This window comes from Channa argus, chromosome 22 (assembly GCF_033026475.1).
Source record: "Channa argus isolate prfri chromosome 22, Channa argus male v1.0, whole genome shotgun sequence".
Lineage (NCBI taxonomy): Eukaryota > Metazoa > Chordata > Actinopteri > Anabantiformes > Channidae > Channa > Channa argus.
This window is the reverse complement of record NC_090218.1, coordinates 12,536,312-12,551,092: the sequence shown is the minus strand read 5'-3', so window position 1 is coordinate 12,551,092 and position 14,781 is coordinate 12,536,312. Positions and strand designations below refer to the sequence as shown.

Here is a 14,781-nt window from a genome sequence, read left to right as displayed (position 1 = left end):
CTGTTAATTTCCAGCTGTCAGGATTTAATCTTGGCTACAGAGTAAGTATATGTAGAGATTCATGTATCATAGACTTGTGATGTGTAATGGGAAAATTATTTTGACACAAGTTGGTATCAACTTATAACTCGGACCTTTTTATTTTTCGTTGTTTTTAATGACAGCAATTAGACTGGGGGGATAAAAATGTTATGCAAAATCTGCATATTTTTACAACCATGTTAATCTGTAAAGGAAAATATTAAGTCATATTTAAAAATGATACAAAAAATGCATTTTCAGCTTGATTATTCGACACCCATTTCAATAAGACACACAAAAACAATCAGAACTATAATTTTCTATAGTTGTCACATTTAAAATCTGTATAGAGATTTTTAAAAACTTGTAAATTTACAGGTTATAAATGAAGCTTTGCTGTTCTTACTAATTATTATTTTACATCTTTTAAACAGCTGTAATTTCTTTTATCTTTTCCCCTTGTATTTGCACATCGGCTGAGAGAGGCATTTTATCAAGGAGACTTTTCTTAATATCCGCATCCAACTTGAAGTCAAATGCTTTTGCCAGCAGTTTAGAGGAAACCACAAACGTGTGCAGCCGGTCGTGAAGATCTACCTCCAGGTGAGTGTTTGTCCTTTTGGCTTTTACGATTCCCAGGATCTCAATTCTCTCGTTCCGGATGCCAGTGCTTTGAACCTGCATAAAGGCAGATTGACATTAATATTTAAAGTTCAACATATGCTTAAAAACCCTTCCATAGACCACTGCAGTGTGTGGATGCAGGTACCTTGACAAGTCTAGTGAAGGATGTTGAGTTCAGTGATATGTTTTCAAAGTAGCGATTGATTTTCACGTTAAGCAACTTGACCGAGTCTCCGATTAATAGTCCTTTGGATTGTTCGGTGTTTTCGCCCCACATGCAGATCCTGATGAATCCTGTGTCATCCTCCAGCTGGAAATCCTGCCTTTTTGTCTTTTTCCCCTTAATTTTTTTCATCTTAATCTGTTTAACAGATTCAATCTGAACCAAATCCACAGCATAAGAATAAAACTCAGGGGGTGAAAACATTCAAGTCTTGTAAAAAATAAAACCTTGAATTTCTACAGATAAAGTCGTGACATGTCTGAGGTAAATTCTCTTCCCTTAGCTTCTAATAATTAGTGCAGCCTCATATTTAGCATTGTTTTCATTGCTGTTACAAAAAAGTGATGTGCTTTCCTCTGAATTTATGTTCATATTTTAAGAGAAACTTACCTCTTTAATGGTTCCTTCAACACTCACTATTTTCTCATGAACAAATGCCTTAATTTCTGCAATGGAGCAAACTGGCCTCTCTGGCTGAATGAGTTTCCGAGCTTCTATCATGATCTTTTCAGGGACTTCAATGGCAGTTGTCTCTGACACTTTGCTCAGTGTATTAATTTTCACACCATTTTCATCTTTTATCATCTTCCTGAACAAGTAGCACCTCTCTTCCGTGATTTCTTTATAGTGTTTTTTTCCGTACGCTGTCATTTTAATGCAGGCTGTCGCATCAGCAATCACAAGTGGAAAGAGTTGATTTTTTACGTTGTCTTTGGTTTGGTATGTGCGCAGCCCAAATTTCTGCACGACTTTCCCAACAACTCCGTCTGTTTCAAGAAGTTGACGGCTGGATTTCAGATCACAGATGTTTTTTTTCTGCGTACAAAGGAACAAAAATGATGTTTGTAATAGCAACACAATGTAAATAGAGTAAGAGGGTGAAAGTTTGGAATCGATGTGCTTTATTCAATCTTGTTAAGTTTGGTTACAAATGATGAAAACTGAAGTCAGTAGCTGCTGTTGGACCAGATGCCAGAAATCTGGTGTCAATTACTTAAAGGCTCAACATCACTGAAGCTCCAACTTGATCTGAACAGCTGGAACATTCTTACTGTTTACACCTGATTTGATCCAAATACTGATTCATGAGCTCTAGATTGTGGGCATTATTTCTAGTATATTTTTAAATAGCATAAACCGTAAACATAAACTTAAACATTTTGCATCCTTCAAAAAAAATTAAATTAAAAAAAATAAATTAGCTAACTGTAGTATTTTATTTTTTACATTTTTGGGTTTAGGATTTTCATGCTTTTATTTGACTATGGTTGAAAAGACAGAAAGCGAGAGCAGAGAGAGAAGGTGAAGAGTTCTAACTGTCCCTGAAACATGGAGGCTGCGGTCACTTGTCCCACGTCTTAACTACTTGAGTGGGAAAATGCTCCTTACTAATAGAACTGATGCAAACAATGCAGTGTATTTAAAGAAAGCGTATATGCGATAATGTCTCATTTCCTTGGACAGAATCGTGGACTGTACGATTAACAAATTCAAGAAAATAAAAACACTTACCCACGACTGAGTGTTTCTTCTCTGGAAAACAGCAGTTCATCAGTGGACAGTTTCCAGGGAAAACATTATTAGAAAAAGTCCACTTGTAAAAGTTATTTGCGTAGTGTTTATTGCCCATAATACATTCTACATTTTAGTTAACACATTTCAGGAAATATTCAGAGCACTTCACGTTTTGCACACTATTGTGTAACAGCTTTCATTTAAGAGACAATGTCATCAATTTTGCCATCAGACTCCGTTCAATGACCACTGATGACAAAGTGAATGCAGGTTTTTAGAAAGCAGAAACTGAAATATCACATTTCAAGTATTGAGACCCTTCATTCAATACATAAGTATATGAGCTTCTGTCGTCTTGGGGTCTCACCATAGATGTTCTGTGGGTTTAGGTCTGGGCCTTGGTTACTCAGACACTGGCTCTAATACTGTTTGGCTGTTTGCTTTGGGTCACGGTTGCACTGAGAGGTGAACCATCACCCTGTTCTCAGGTCTCCTAACGATGGAGCAGGGATTTGAAGAATTTCTCTGTACCCAGTTCTGACCAATGTCTCTGTCTTTGCTGCCCTCTTGTCCTGATTTGTGTCTAATTACTAAACATTATTGTGGGGGTCTTTACCAGTTTAAGGGACAAATATCAGTGTACTTCCCAAACCGGAACTATAGCAAACAAGTTGAACATTGATGAAGTCACTGTTTAAATATTTATTACAATAGTGTGCAACACTTGAAGGGTTCTGAGTACTGGATACACTCAATGTGAATAACACAGCATTTACCCCACACATCTAGTTCACAGCTCCTACCTTGTCAGTGAAGAAGCTTTTCTTTTCACCTTTAGAGACAAAAACAAACTTCAGTGTTTCTGCAGAATTTATCAATTAATTTTATTCGTCAGCAGACCTGGCAAATCAAACTCATGTCCACCCGGAACCTGACTGTTGCCCACTTGAATCTACGTTTCTTTTTTTTAATTCACTGTACCTGTATCTATTTAAATATGAAGGTTCACTAATACACATCCCATAACTGCTTTATTTTTTCAGTGATTATGTCCATAAAGGCAGCTTCCCTAACAAGTAAAATCCTTTTAGAATTGTCTTTACATTTCTTCACCACTTGGTGTAATTCGCTTGTATTAAAGTAAAATCCTTGTTTTTTTTAAATTACTAATCTCGGAGATTTCCAGTGCATCCAGAAAGTATCCCAGCGCTTAACCTTTCCCACATATTGTTATGTTACAGCCTTATTCCAAAATGGATGGAATTCTATAAAACAATACCCAACAATGGCAATGTTTGTTTGTTTTTTAAATATATTTTTAAACAAACAAAAAACATCACATGTACATAAGTATTTATGGCCTTTGTCATGACACTCAAAATTGAGCTGTGGTGCCTCCTGTTTCCACTGATTATCGTTGAGAGGTTTCTACTGCTTGACTGGATTCCACCTGTGGGAAATTCAGTTTATTGGACATGATTTAGAAAAGCATGCACCTGTCTATATACAGACGCTCCTCATCCAGCCATATGGAGCTTGAGAGGTACTGATAGAAGAAAGGGAGGAACTGCACAAAAATAAATGTGCCAAGCTTGTGGCATCATACTCAAAAAGACGAGGCTGATTGGTGCTAAAGCTTCTTCTACAAGCAAAGGCCATGAATATTTATGTACTTTATATTTATGTATTTGTGTGATTTGTTTTTTAGTTATTAAATTTGCAAGGATTTCAAACAAACTTCTTTCATGTTGTCATTATGGGGTATTATCTGTAGAATTTTGAGGAAAATAATGAATTTGGTGCATTTTGAAATAATGCTGTAACATAAAAGGTGTTGAAAGTTAAACGCCGTGATACTTTAGATGCTCTGTAGCTGCTCAAATAACCCTGATGTACTGTAAACTTGAGTTTTTCTATATAAATGACGGTGGGGAAATGAGAGGGAGAACGATGTGTCCTCATAAACACCAGTTACACTGGATGTTATCGCCAGCTGCAGATTTCTCCTGACAGCCTGTGACCTACCTGCTGCAGGCTTTTTTTTCTTCTTCTCTGGGTCAGTTCCATGTTTCCTTTTCATCCCTGTAAATGCACATTTAAGCACAGTCTGTTCAGATCTTCAGACGTGGTGAAGCTCCCCCCTGAGGAACTGCTGATTTGTTGACATGAATTTTGATTTACACCAGCGCTGAGCAACAGCACCACGATAAGCTGATCTTGTACTGAAAAATGATTGAAATATAACTTGTCTTTCTTATCAAGTTAAGAGCACAATACATTTATGAGAAATAAGGTTCTTATTTGTTTGCACTGTATGTAAGTAATATGTCTAAGATGCATTAGAAAATATAGTTTAAATGATTTAGAAAGTTCTGCAGATGATGCATCAACCATGAAAGTTATTCTCAGCAGCTAGTAGACGCCTTTGTACGGTGTCTGTTACCCACCTGCTGTGGACCTTTTTTTCTCTTTTGCTGGATCACATTTCTTCTTTTTTCCTGCAAATGAAGAATAATGTGTTCACACAAACTGATTTCTTCTTTGTGTCACAGGTGGAGTTGATCTTTTAACATTCATGCCGACAAATACACTGAAAACGTGGACTAAGTCAAAGTAGAACAAGCCACAGACTCCCAGACTAAACCGTCAGTCTCAGTTATGTTTAAGCTGCACATCCTTCAGTTAAAATGACGGTTTTTCTTTGCTGAGTGCTCTGTTCCTCCGTTCATTCTCGCTGTACGTTGAGTTTTGAAAGACAGAAGCAAGTGCATGAGGTTATCTGAGCATTAGCTGGCCAGAAAAAAAGAGTCATTATTCCAGTCTGTAACATTGACTTGCATACATTTCTGCTGCGGGCTCCCTGACAAAAACATGTGCTCGGTACTAGTCATTTGTCATTAAGAATAGCAACATTTGTTTTCCAAAATTAAATGATTAATAACAGGCCATAACATACAGAACTTTAAACATTGTTGTTTGTTGCATTGATTGAATATATGGGCATAATTGTTAGCTGAGCGTACGTCCTGACACACCTCAGTCAGACCACATATTACCTGCTGCAGGCTGTTTTTTCTTCTTCTCTGGTTCAGTTCCACGTTTCCTCTTTGTCCCTGTAAATTCACACGGAAACAAAAACTCTGTTTAGCACAATGGCACCAAGTCAAATTAAAACAAATGCGTGTTGCTGCCATCAAATTCAAAATAAGCTGCTATTTTGGTGGTGAAATGTTTCACATTCAACATCCGTAACTTGTCTATGTTGTATTGTGAATAAAATATGTTGACGAGATTTGCAAATCGTTGCATCTTTGTTTATTTACATTTTACACATCTTCCCAACTTTGGAATTGTAGTTTTCTGTAGCTTTCTGTTTCCTACCATGTGTTGTTTCAGAGAAATCTGCATCCACCATTAAAGCCTTTGTGCTCATAGCTCTGACATCATCTACAGAGCTTAAATACACGTCAGAACTCACCTTTGTTTCCTTCCTTAGGATTGTTGCTCAGCTGCTGGAGTTTTTGGACAAAGGGTTGTAACAGTTCCTGCACACTCTGGTCCCTCCTTGGAATTTTCTCCATTGTGTCACTGATGACAGTGATAGACTGTGACACCCCATAGTGTTCAATGATTTTTTGGGGCATCTTTTGTTTGATGACATCAGTCCTCTGGCTTTGGGGGATTTCTGCCAACATTTCCAGCATCTTATTGTACTGTGACTCATTCAGCTCCTCAATGATGGAGGCCAGCGTTTGTTTCCAGTCTTGCTCCGAAATCCCTGTCATCCCTGACACACACAAGGACCAAAATATAGGAAACTGCATGAGATAATGATGTGACCTTTATCCACAACAAAAATGTGTCTCTGTCTGACACTTCCAAACTATTTTCTGTAGTTACACATTGAATGCATTGCTGTTTTGTTGTTATTGTCCATGTGTGGCTCACATTGCAGTGCGGTTTGGTTTAGGACGTCAGCAGTGTCGCTCTACTGTGGCTCCTACGGTCAAAGCATGTACAAATATAAATTAGGATTACTTTAATGTCTTTGGTGACCCTTGGACTGTTGTTGGGGAAGCAGTGGACAGTTTTTGTTGGTACACAGACGTCAACACAGAAGTTGATGTCATCAACGTCCGCACCATGTGTCTCACAGAGTTTTCTCCAATCTGTGGCCTCAAAACATCCCTGCAGGGATCTTTTCACTGTTTTGGTGGTGGGGGGCTGCCTTTGAACCAGGGGCTTGTACACAGATAGGAGGTGGATCAGGTTGCGGTCCGTCCTCCCCAGGGGGAGCAGCGCAGAAGAGCTGCAGGTCTCTCCAACGTTTGAGTACATCAGGTCCAGTCTCTTCTCCCCCCAGGTGTGACAATCCACTTACTGAGTGAAGGTGGGAGGGTCCTAAAGAGGGCGTTAGGATGTTTGTCTGGAGTCTGGCTGCGACCGAGTGTATGACGTCACATGCTCCGTCTGAGGAGGCGGAGGGATCAACTCTGGGTACATAGTAAGGACGGAGGCCTTCGTCCGATACGTTCAAAGTCGGAACAAAACTGAAATCCACGGTGCCGGTCTGCTGCAGCCCGATCAGCATAAAAACACCGGAATTGATGTGATGTGAACAAACAACATCGCTTTCAAATTTCACAGCCTGTCTGAACTGCGACTTGTTAAATTGGGAGATTTGTGTTTGTGCACGTACTGGTTTATTACGTATCCTGTCACCGTCACACGTTCTTTTGCTAAAGTGCTGAATGTGTTTTATTAGAAACCAAAATCAAACTGATAAAGTCACTGCTGAACACACCAGAAATCCTTTCTGCCTTTTCAGTGTTTCAACCTTGAGCATCGTGTGTTTTGTAATTAAATTAATTGTAAGAAATTGTTCATCGTTTCCCACAGAACGTTGACTTTCAAAAAGAATTTGCAGGAAATTAATCAAATTAATAATTACTCACTTTAATTTTTCTTCTTTTCTTCTTTACAGCAAATCTCTTCTTCTTTTGGCCAAAGTAAGTCGGCGGGAAAAGGTTTGAATTGTGTGGGTGTGTGTTGGTGTGTAGGTGTGTCAGGTGGCAAATAGAAACATAAACATAGATAACAACTCTGCTGTCAGTCTAATTATTTAAAATAGCTGCTACAATATTAATGAAGATTTTCATTAATATTTTTTGTCTGATTTGTAACGTAACCCCTCATAACGTGGCTCTGAGCCACAGATCCCCCACAACAGCGGTGAACAGTGGTTCAGTCCTCTGAACTCAGCGGGGTTTTTTATGTATCTTTATTGAACCGGTCATTTACAGAAGTAAAGGTGAAAGTGAAACAAACTAAACAAACCTAGAAAGTATCTGACTCCTTTTCTTGCATATCAAAGATCTGTGGAGGACAGATACATTTCTCTAAATCCTCCGGCTTAACTTTACTTAATAAATGTAAATCATGGGCAATACAGGGACATGTCTTAGTGGGATTGTATGGTGTTGCAGCTAGGAAAGAAGGACCTAGGAATTAACTTCAGCAGCAAGTGAGGAGTCAAGGAGTAACAGTGGAAAAAGTACTGAGGAATGTAAATGTACACGTGTACTGAACAGCTGGATGCAGAGGGATCGAACTGTGTGTGCAGGGAAAAAACAGAGATACATCTACAGCCATAAAAAACGGCCTCTACTGTCCTACTGCAATAGCTCATTATCTCACGTGTTTCACGTGTGTTTTAAATATGTGCTGTGTAGACTGTATATATGCGTGAATGGAACGTTAGATTCTGGAACATATAATCACACTAAAGCCTTATAGAATGTTTTAACACTTACAAATAACAGTTACTGTTACTGAGACTGATAATGTTTTGTGCTTATGAAATGGGTTAATGTGTTGTGTAACAATTAAAACAAATTATTAGGACCAAAGTTTCAAAAAACTATCATCAGGCAAAATGTCAAATATGAATTTAGAGAAAATGTACATCAAAACAATCTTCAAAGTTATTTGTAATGTCTTAAATAACTTCAAATAAAAATGTTACATATGTCTAATGTCTGAAGTAGTTAGATTGTTAAATGTCTTTAAAAACTCAAAAGATTTTTTTAATGTGTTTTTTAATTTGGGGCTGATGAAGAGGCATAAAATACACTTTTATTTGTTTGTGCAAAGTAACACTCAATTAATAATGTCTGTCTGCCATCTTGCCAGCAGCCAGGTTCTCTTGAGCTGTGGACTATGCAGTTAGAAGACGTGCAAAGGCTGAACTGAAATTAGTCTTTTTTTTCTTTGTTACAAACAAAGATTTTATTAACAAAGAGTTAGAGAGTCAACCAGTATAATAGTTTTATTGCAGAGGCAAAACAGGTTAGGCCAGAGTCCATCAGGATCATGTTATAGTCGATCAGTTTCAAACTAAATTAGGTTTAGTTTTTTCGATAGACTTTTGGCAGGAAAAATACAATGATTTGATACAGATCTTTGAGATGCAAGAAAACGAGTTCAGATACTTTCTATACGTCTATTACTGAGTCTGATTTGACAAATCTTTGACTTTGGACACATTAATCTGAGATTTGTGCGTCTGACATTTCATTCTCGTCACAAAGAAAGTGAATGGACTTTAGTTTGCTGGACAGTTTGTCACTGCGGATCGTCCACATCCACAGATCACAGCGTCTTTTCTCTGCCGAAGAACAATAACAGCTAGATTAGAGCCCCAGAAAGGTCAAACCCAGAATTTGAGTTTCCTTTGTTCTTTTACAGACCGGCTCCTCCTGTTAAATGTAAAACACCCAGACAGGCCCCATAAAGAGAATCTCTGTCTTTGACATCTCAGTGGAGTCTTTCTGAGGCTTCTGAGTGTCTCATGTTTGCTCTATTGTTATTTAGACAGTGGACGTTGTCGTGGCCAAAACTAAAAGGCAGGTTTAGGAGGCAAAAGGCAGCTCACGGTCTTGGTTATGGTGAGTTTAATCAGCAAGAGGGAGAAACACACACACAGAGCAGAACTACACCCATGAGTGGGTCAGTCAGATTGACAGGGTTTTACAGGTTATGGTGTCTTTTAAACACTTAGCTCAGCAGCTGAATTCACACAAAAGGACAAAGGAACGACTCAATGCAAATCAGCCTTACAGAACATACACACACTGGTCAGGAATCTAATTAGCAAGTCTCTGAGACAACTCATCTTCTCTGTGTTTCCACAGCTTCCTGATGAAGCTCTGGTCACCATGAACAGGCATTTTGCATTTGTAGGAAAATTCCCTCACAGACGTCTCAGAACCTCTTTGCGTATCTGACTTCCCCATTCTACACTACAAGTTCACAGTAGACTCCACGCTTCACTCTCCACGTCACAAGGAAACAGTGAAGAACTGGACTGTTTGTAGATGTGCTGCTGAACAGACTGTGACACTAATCTGAATATAAAGAAGAGTTTTTCTACACTTTAACAATTGAACCAGAAGATTGTTTTGGAGGGTGGTGGTGGTCGAAGGGGGACTGGGACTGTTCTAAGAAAACTGGGGTAGGAGGGAGGTTCAGTCTGTGTTCCAACAACAAACAGCCAGACAGTTTATTTCGTTTTGGTAAAATTCAACCATGTAGAAACACTTTCATAAAAACACAGTAACATGGTAAAAACAAACTGATACAAAGTGGACAAAGACTTAATGTAATAATAATATCATGTATTAAAACTAAAGTGATCATTTTTTTTATTACAAAGAACAAGACTTCAGTGAAATCACTGAAAATCTCCAGTGTCATGATATATAAGTGAAATCAACTCATCTGCGTATTTTGGAGGAGCAGTAGGCCTCTCGACTCACACTGTGAATGCTGAAACGAGAACCTTTGAATGGATTACACAACTGTCTGTGCCGTGTCTGCCTCAGGTGACCTCTGACCCCCGGGAAGCCTCCATCTCAGCTGATGACCTTTTGATTGGTCGGTATGTGACCTGTGACTGTGGGCCGATGACCGATGCAGCTGCTGCAACGCACGATCTGCACATTGTCGAGCAGACCTCACCTCTATTACACACACGCTGTGTGACAGGGTCTGCTGAGGTGTAAAAGCCCCCTGTTAGCAGTAGTTGAAGCTGCCACTTCATCCTTGTGGGACCCCTAAGAGGGTTTTTGACCCTTCCGCTGTGATTGTGAGGTTGTTGCTTTTCTGCATGTTCTGTGTTGTCGGTGCTCAAGTCTGATAAAATTGAGTGGGGGGTGGGTGTAACAGTTCAAAATGCACTTTGTTTTGTAATTATTCTTACAAATTTCTGCTGTTTTTTATTTTGGAGAATTGTGAATATTGGTGAATTTTATCTAACTGAGCAATGTTTATTTGCTCTTCTTTGGTTCTCAGGGAAACTATATTTCATATATCGTATCAAGCTCTTTCTGTGAAGTTTTGACCAATAATGTAAGTTTTATGGACATTTTCATTTTACTTTGAAGTCTATTTGGAGCCACTTGCAGTTCGGTAAACAGTCCTGTCCTGTGTGACTAATGTAACCTTGTAGATTTTAGCTGCATTTCTCAGTACAAACGTTATTTTGTTGTACATGTAGGGTCACGTGTGCAGGAAAGGCCAGAAGACAATTTATATGCTTGTTTTATTGTCGTCTGCAGGGGACATAAATCGTGGAAAAGAGTCTTCAGCGTTGCTTTTGTCTAAGTCCAGTCCACACCTGTTACATCTTCCAAGAAAACTCACTGACCGAAAATCTTAACAACATGTGACTTTATGACCCTCTGTTGTTTCCTTTAGATTCCATTCTAATAAAACGAAAGACACTTTGTTAATGTGTGGATTGTAACACATTAGTTTTTCCACACAAAACATCAGAAATGCTGTGATATGATTAAATAGACTTTCTAGGCTTTGCTGCAACTGCAAGGACACAAAAAGAAACTGGAGTAAATCCAATACACAACTACATATGCAACTATACAAAACCTGATTTTTAATGAAAGGCATTTTATTTATAATTTTACTTATTATTATTGTAATTAGTCACTGATTGTGCATTTTACCCTCGTTTCTATTATTTATTTACATATTAATTAGTTAGTTTTCTTGCCCCTATAGTTACTAGCAGTTTTAGTTCCTTTATTTGTAGGATTATTACTGACAGGAAGAAACCTGGAAGCTGTTGAAGAAGAATCTACAGTGGCTCAGCTCTCTGCTGTTCAGAGTTTAGGTTCAGGTGGAAAAACCAAGGAGGATGAAACAGACACGATGAACAACAGTGGTGACAATGAAATACTGGGAATCACTGGCTGTTTCTGCTCTGAGTCACTCACAGTGTTGAGCTCTGGCTCATAACACAACCTGCATTAAATGCATCAAAATTTAAATAAAAGTCACAAACAGCTCCGAGATGCTGGTGCCTTTATTAAAATCATCATGTGAAGCAGATCATCAACAATGTTCAGAGAAGAAAAGACTGAACAGGAAACTTCTATTGTTGTGTGATCATTGTATGACTCTTCTCCTGCACAGCTGTTAGTCACTGCTGGATAATCACATCCAGCAGTGCTGGATAGTGCTGGATAATCACAAATATGTTTACAGTGTCTGAAACACGAAAGATCTATCTCTCTTTAGTGGGATATAGATCTTCCCTTGCAATGTTTGTGCTCCAGTGGTGAGTTTGTTGTCCGCTGCTAACACTCCTGCCAGGAACCAAGAACCATCCTGCTGACACATCAGTGGACCTCCAGAAAACCCCTGAACAAAGAGGAATGATGTAAATTCAAGTCCAGTATGGTCATTCTGACCCTGACCTCTGACCCTTTAAAGGACCAACAGACAGTTTGATAAAATACAAACACACACCAACACACTGTGTGTAGGAACAATAATAATAATACTAATCTGATTATTCACCGGCTCCAGTGTCAAAGCTTCTGTACAAAGGCTGTCACTCGATGTGTCCTCACAGTCCACCACAGAGGTCTGGAATTCCTGCAGAACTTGTTCCTCTAAAGTTGGGAGAATCAGAAAATGGTGACAAGTGGCATCAGAAGCAGGTTGTAATTATCTCTCTAACTTTACTATGTTTAATGGAACGAGGTGAAATGATGCAGACAGTTCACATTACTGTGTCAGACTAGTGTCAGGGACTCACCGCCTCCTGCTCCGGAGCTCCAGCCTGCAACCCAGCACGTGGAGCCCACACTGAAGGTTCGTCCGGTGTCCACACAGATGGGCTGGATGGAGTCGGACAGGGGGGCGGGGGTCGCCAGATGCAGCACTGCTGCATTAGGCCCAGTTTGGATGCTCAGAGTGATGTCTGTCACATTCAGTTTCACCTCAAAGGGGTTGAAGCCGTTCTGTTTCTGACGACCCAGGACCACGGTCCAATCAGATGCTGTGGCTGAACTGAGGGAGATAACATGAGTTAAATTAGGACTGAGGAGAACTCAACACTTTAAAACATGTGAGAACATGATTCCAGGTGTCTTCACCTTGAGAAACAGTCGGCACTGCTCAGCACAGAGTCCTCGTTCACCAGAGCCCCACCACACACATGACGTCCATCCTTCTGTAGACTCGCCATCCACGGCCACTTACCATCTGTAACCTTCAAGCCTAGTCCCAGAAGACGATTACCCAGTGGCACCTGGCCACAGACAGCTGGAGACACATTTGAGTTTCAAAGCCTTGAAAACTTCATTTGGTTAATTAAACCCACTCAGATTCATTTTACATGATGGTGGAGATCTCACAGTTTACAGAGAGACCAAAATAATGTCCAAGACTCCTGTGAATATTCAGTTTGATGCAGTGGAGTCTTAAAGGTTTTGTCTCGGACTATTTTTTTTGTGTTATGAGCTGCAACAAGTTGAAAACACTGATAATGACTGATTTGATCCAAGTGTTGAAATGGGTCAGAGACATCACAGAGCCTGGACATGACAGGAAGTCAAGTTTGAAGAAGATCATCAACAATGTTCAGAGAAGAAATGACTGAACGGGAAACTTGAGGTGAACCTACAAACTCTTAGTGATGATTTAGTGATTTTCTTCTGAAATGTTTTGACATTTTGTTGTAATTCAACACATCAGTTGTTGGAATTGTCTGAATCCATTTGTCTAAATACTGCAGCTGATTTGCTCCAAAGCTTTGACACAAACCTCTGACAATGTTAAACATTTCTATCCAACAACGGTCTGAAGATCATCTTTAACTAAATCGGACAGGAGCAAACTGGGACTTACCATCCAGCTGTGAGAGACTCTCTGAAACACAGAACACAAAGACATGTGGACATTTGGTGGAAACAGGAGAGGATTGATTTTTTTTTCCCTCACACAGTGTAAGTAGATCTGAAACCTGATTGGTTCAGGTGTGGACAGTGAGGAGGTTCTTACCTGGTGTCAGCAGAGTCAGCAGAGTCACCACACTCATCACTTTGTAGGAAGCCATCGCTGCAAGTGTCAAGTCCTCACATCTGACATGGTATAAATACCTTGTTCTCCCCCCTCCCTCCCTCAGACACACCTCTCTCTGCTTCTTTGACAAGCAATAGATCAAACTAAACCATTGTTGTGTTTTTACCAAACCACGTTCAAGTCTTTTCCAGTTCAATGAGATTCTGCACCATGTTCCTCAATCATTAATTCAGAAGCTGGATGGACGTCTTTGCTGACAAGGACTAATCGTTCCTTGTTATTCATCTATAAAACCTTCCTACATACAGAAATCTAGACTTTACACAAATGATTGGACCAGTTGTGATGACTCAGTGAAGATGTTTAAATGTGCTGACAACACGAAACTGGTTGGGCTCATAGCAACATCAGATGTATCACCATAGAGAAAGGAGCTGGTCCACAGATCATAATCTTCACCTTTACTTTGGGAAAAATAAAGACATGGTTATAGTTTCTGGAAAACGTTGTGTGGAAAACGATAACAGATAATATCTGTAAACCTGAATTGTGACGTTGGCCCATCCGAGATGATATTTTCTGTGGACATTGAGGAAATGATGGTCCACTGTTACACTTGTGTTAAACAAAGTGTGCTAAGTTTCTCTGGTACAGTTTGGTTTGACAGTCAGACCACTGCTGAAACAAATGCTCCCCAGAAAATAGTTAAGACTGATTCTAAAATGGTAAATAGTCGCTTATATAGCGATTTTATCCAAAACGCTTTACTGATTCCCATTCACACACTCGCACACACTCACACTGATGGTGGTGGCTGCCATGAAAGGTGCTAACATGACCCACCGGGAGCAACTTGGGGTTCAGTGTCTTGCCCAAGGACCCTTGACATGTAGCCAGGAGTGGGGATCAAACCAGTGACCCTGTGGTCCATGGTCAACTGCCCACCAACTGAGCTACAGCCGCAGAATTATTGCTTATTCTACTTTAAGTTTATTTAACCTGATTTACAG

The 14,781-nt window shown here is 39.6% G+C and overlaps 2 protein-coding genes across 2 annotated transcripts; both read right to left on the bottom strand.

Annotated features, from left to right (window-relative positions):
- Positions 1–447: 447 nt before the first annotated feature.
- LOC137107748 (uncharacterized) lies at positions 448–7,452 on the bottom strand. Its single transcript, XM_067491696.1, has 10 exons — positions 7,339–7,452; positions 5,862–6,170; positions 5,440–5,496; positions 4,831–4,881; positions 4,409–4,465; positions 3,187–3,215; positions 2,381–2,401; positions 1,259–1,684; positions 791–1,024; positions 448–699 (listed from the first exon to the last, which is right to left on the bottom strand). The coding sequence occupies exons 2-10, from the start codon at positions 6,166–6,168 to the stop codon at positions 448–450; spliced, it is 1,434 nt and encodes a 477-aa protein (XP_067347797.1). The 5' UTR covers positions 6,169–6,170; positions 7,339–7,452.
- A 4,295-nt stretch (positions 7,453–11,747) lies between these two features.
- Positions 11,748–13,798, bottom strand: LOC137107997 (serine protease 33-like). Its single transcript, XM_067492228.1, has 6 exons — positions 13,751–13,798; positions 13,598–13,618; positions 12,844–13,012; positions 12,504–12,757; positions 12,263–12,357; positions 11,748–12,103 (listed from the first exon to the last, which is right to left on the bottom strand). Exons 1-6 carry the CDS (start codon positions 13,785–13,787, stop codon positions 11,942–11,944), a joined length of 738 nt encoding a protein of 245 aa, XP_067348329.1. The 5' UTR covers positions 13,788–13,798; the 3' UTR covers positions 11,748–11,941.
- Positions 13,799–14,781: the final 983 nt, after the last annotated feature.

Bases quoted from the DNA above. Each gene is read 5' to 3' on its own strand.
- LOC137107997 (XM_067492228.1), bottom strand. From the start codon at position 13,787: ATGAGTGTGGTGACTCTGCTGACTCTGCTGACACCAG. The intron at 12,358-12,503 runs GTGAGTCCCTGA...TCCCAACTTTAG, and splicing joins GAGCTCCGGAGCAGGAGGCG to AGGAACAAGTTCTGCAGGAA. The intron at 12,104-12,262 runs GTGAATAATCAG...CTCTTTGTTCAG, and splicing joins AAGCTTTGACACTGGAGCCG to GGGTTTTCTGGAGGTCCACT.
- LOC137107748 (XM_067491696.1), bottom strand. From the start codon at position 6,168: ATGACAGGGATTTCGGAGCAAGACTGGAAACAAACGCTGGCCTCCATC. The intron at 4,882-5,439 runs GTAATATGTGGT...CTTCATTTGCAG, and splicing joins GAAAAAACAGCCTGCAGCAG to GAAAAAAGAAGAAATGTGAT. The intron at 1,685-2,380 runs GTAAGTGTTTTT...CTTTGTACGCAG, and splicing joins GAAGAAACACTCAGTCGTGG to AAAAAAAACATCTGTGATCT.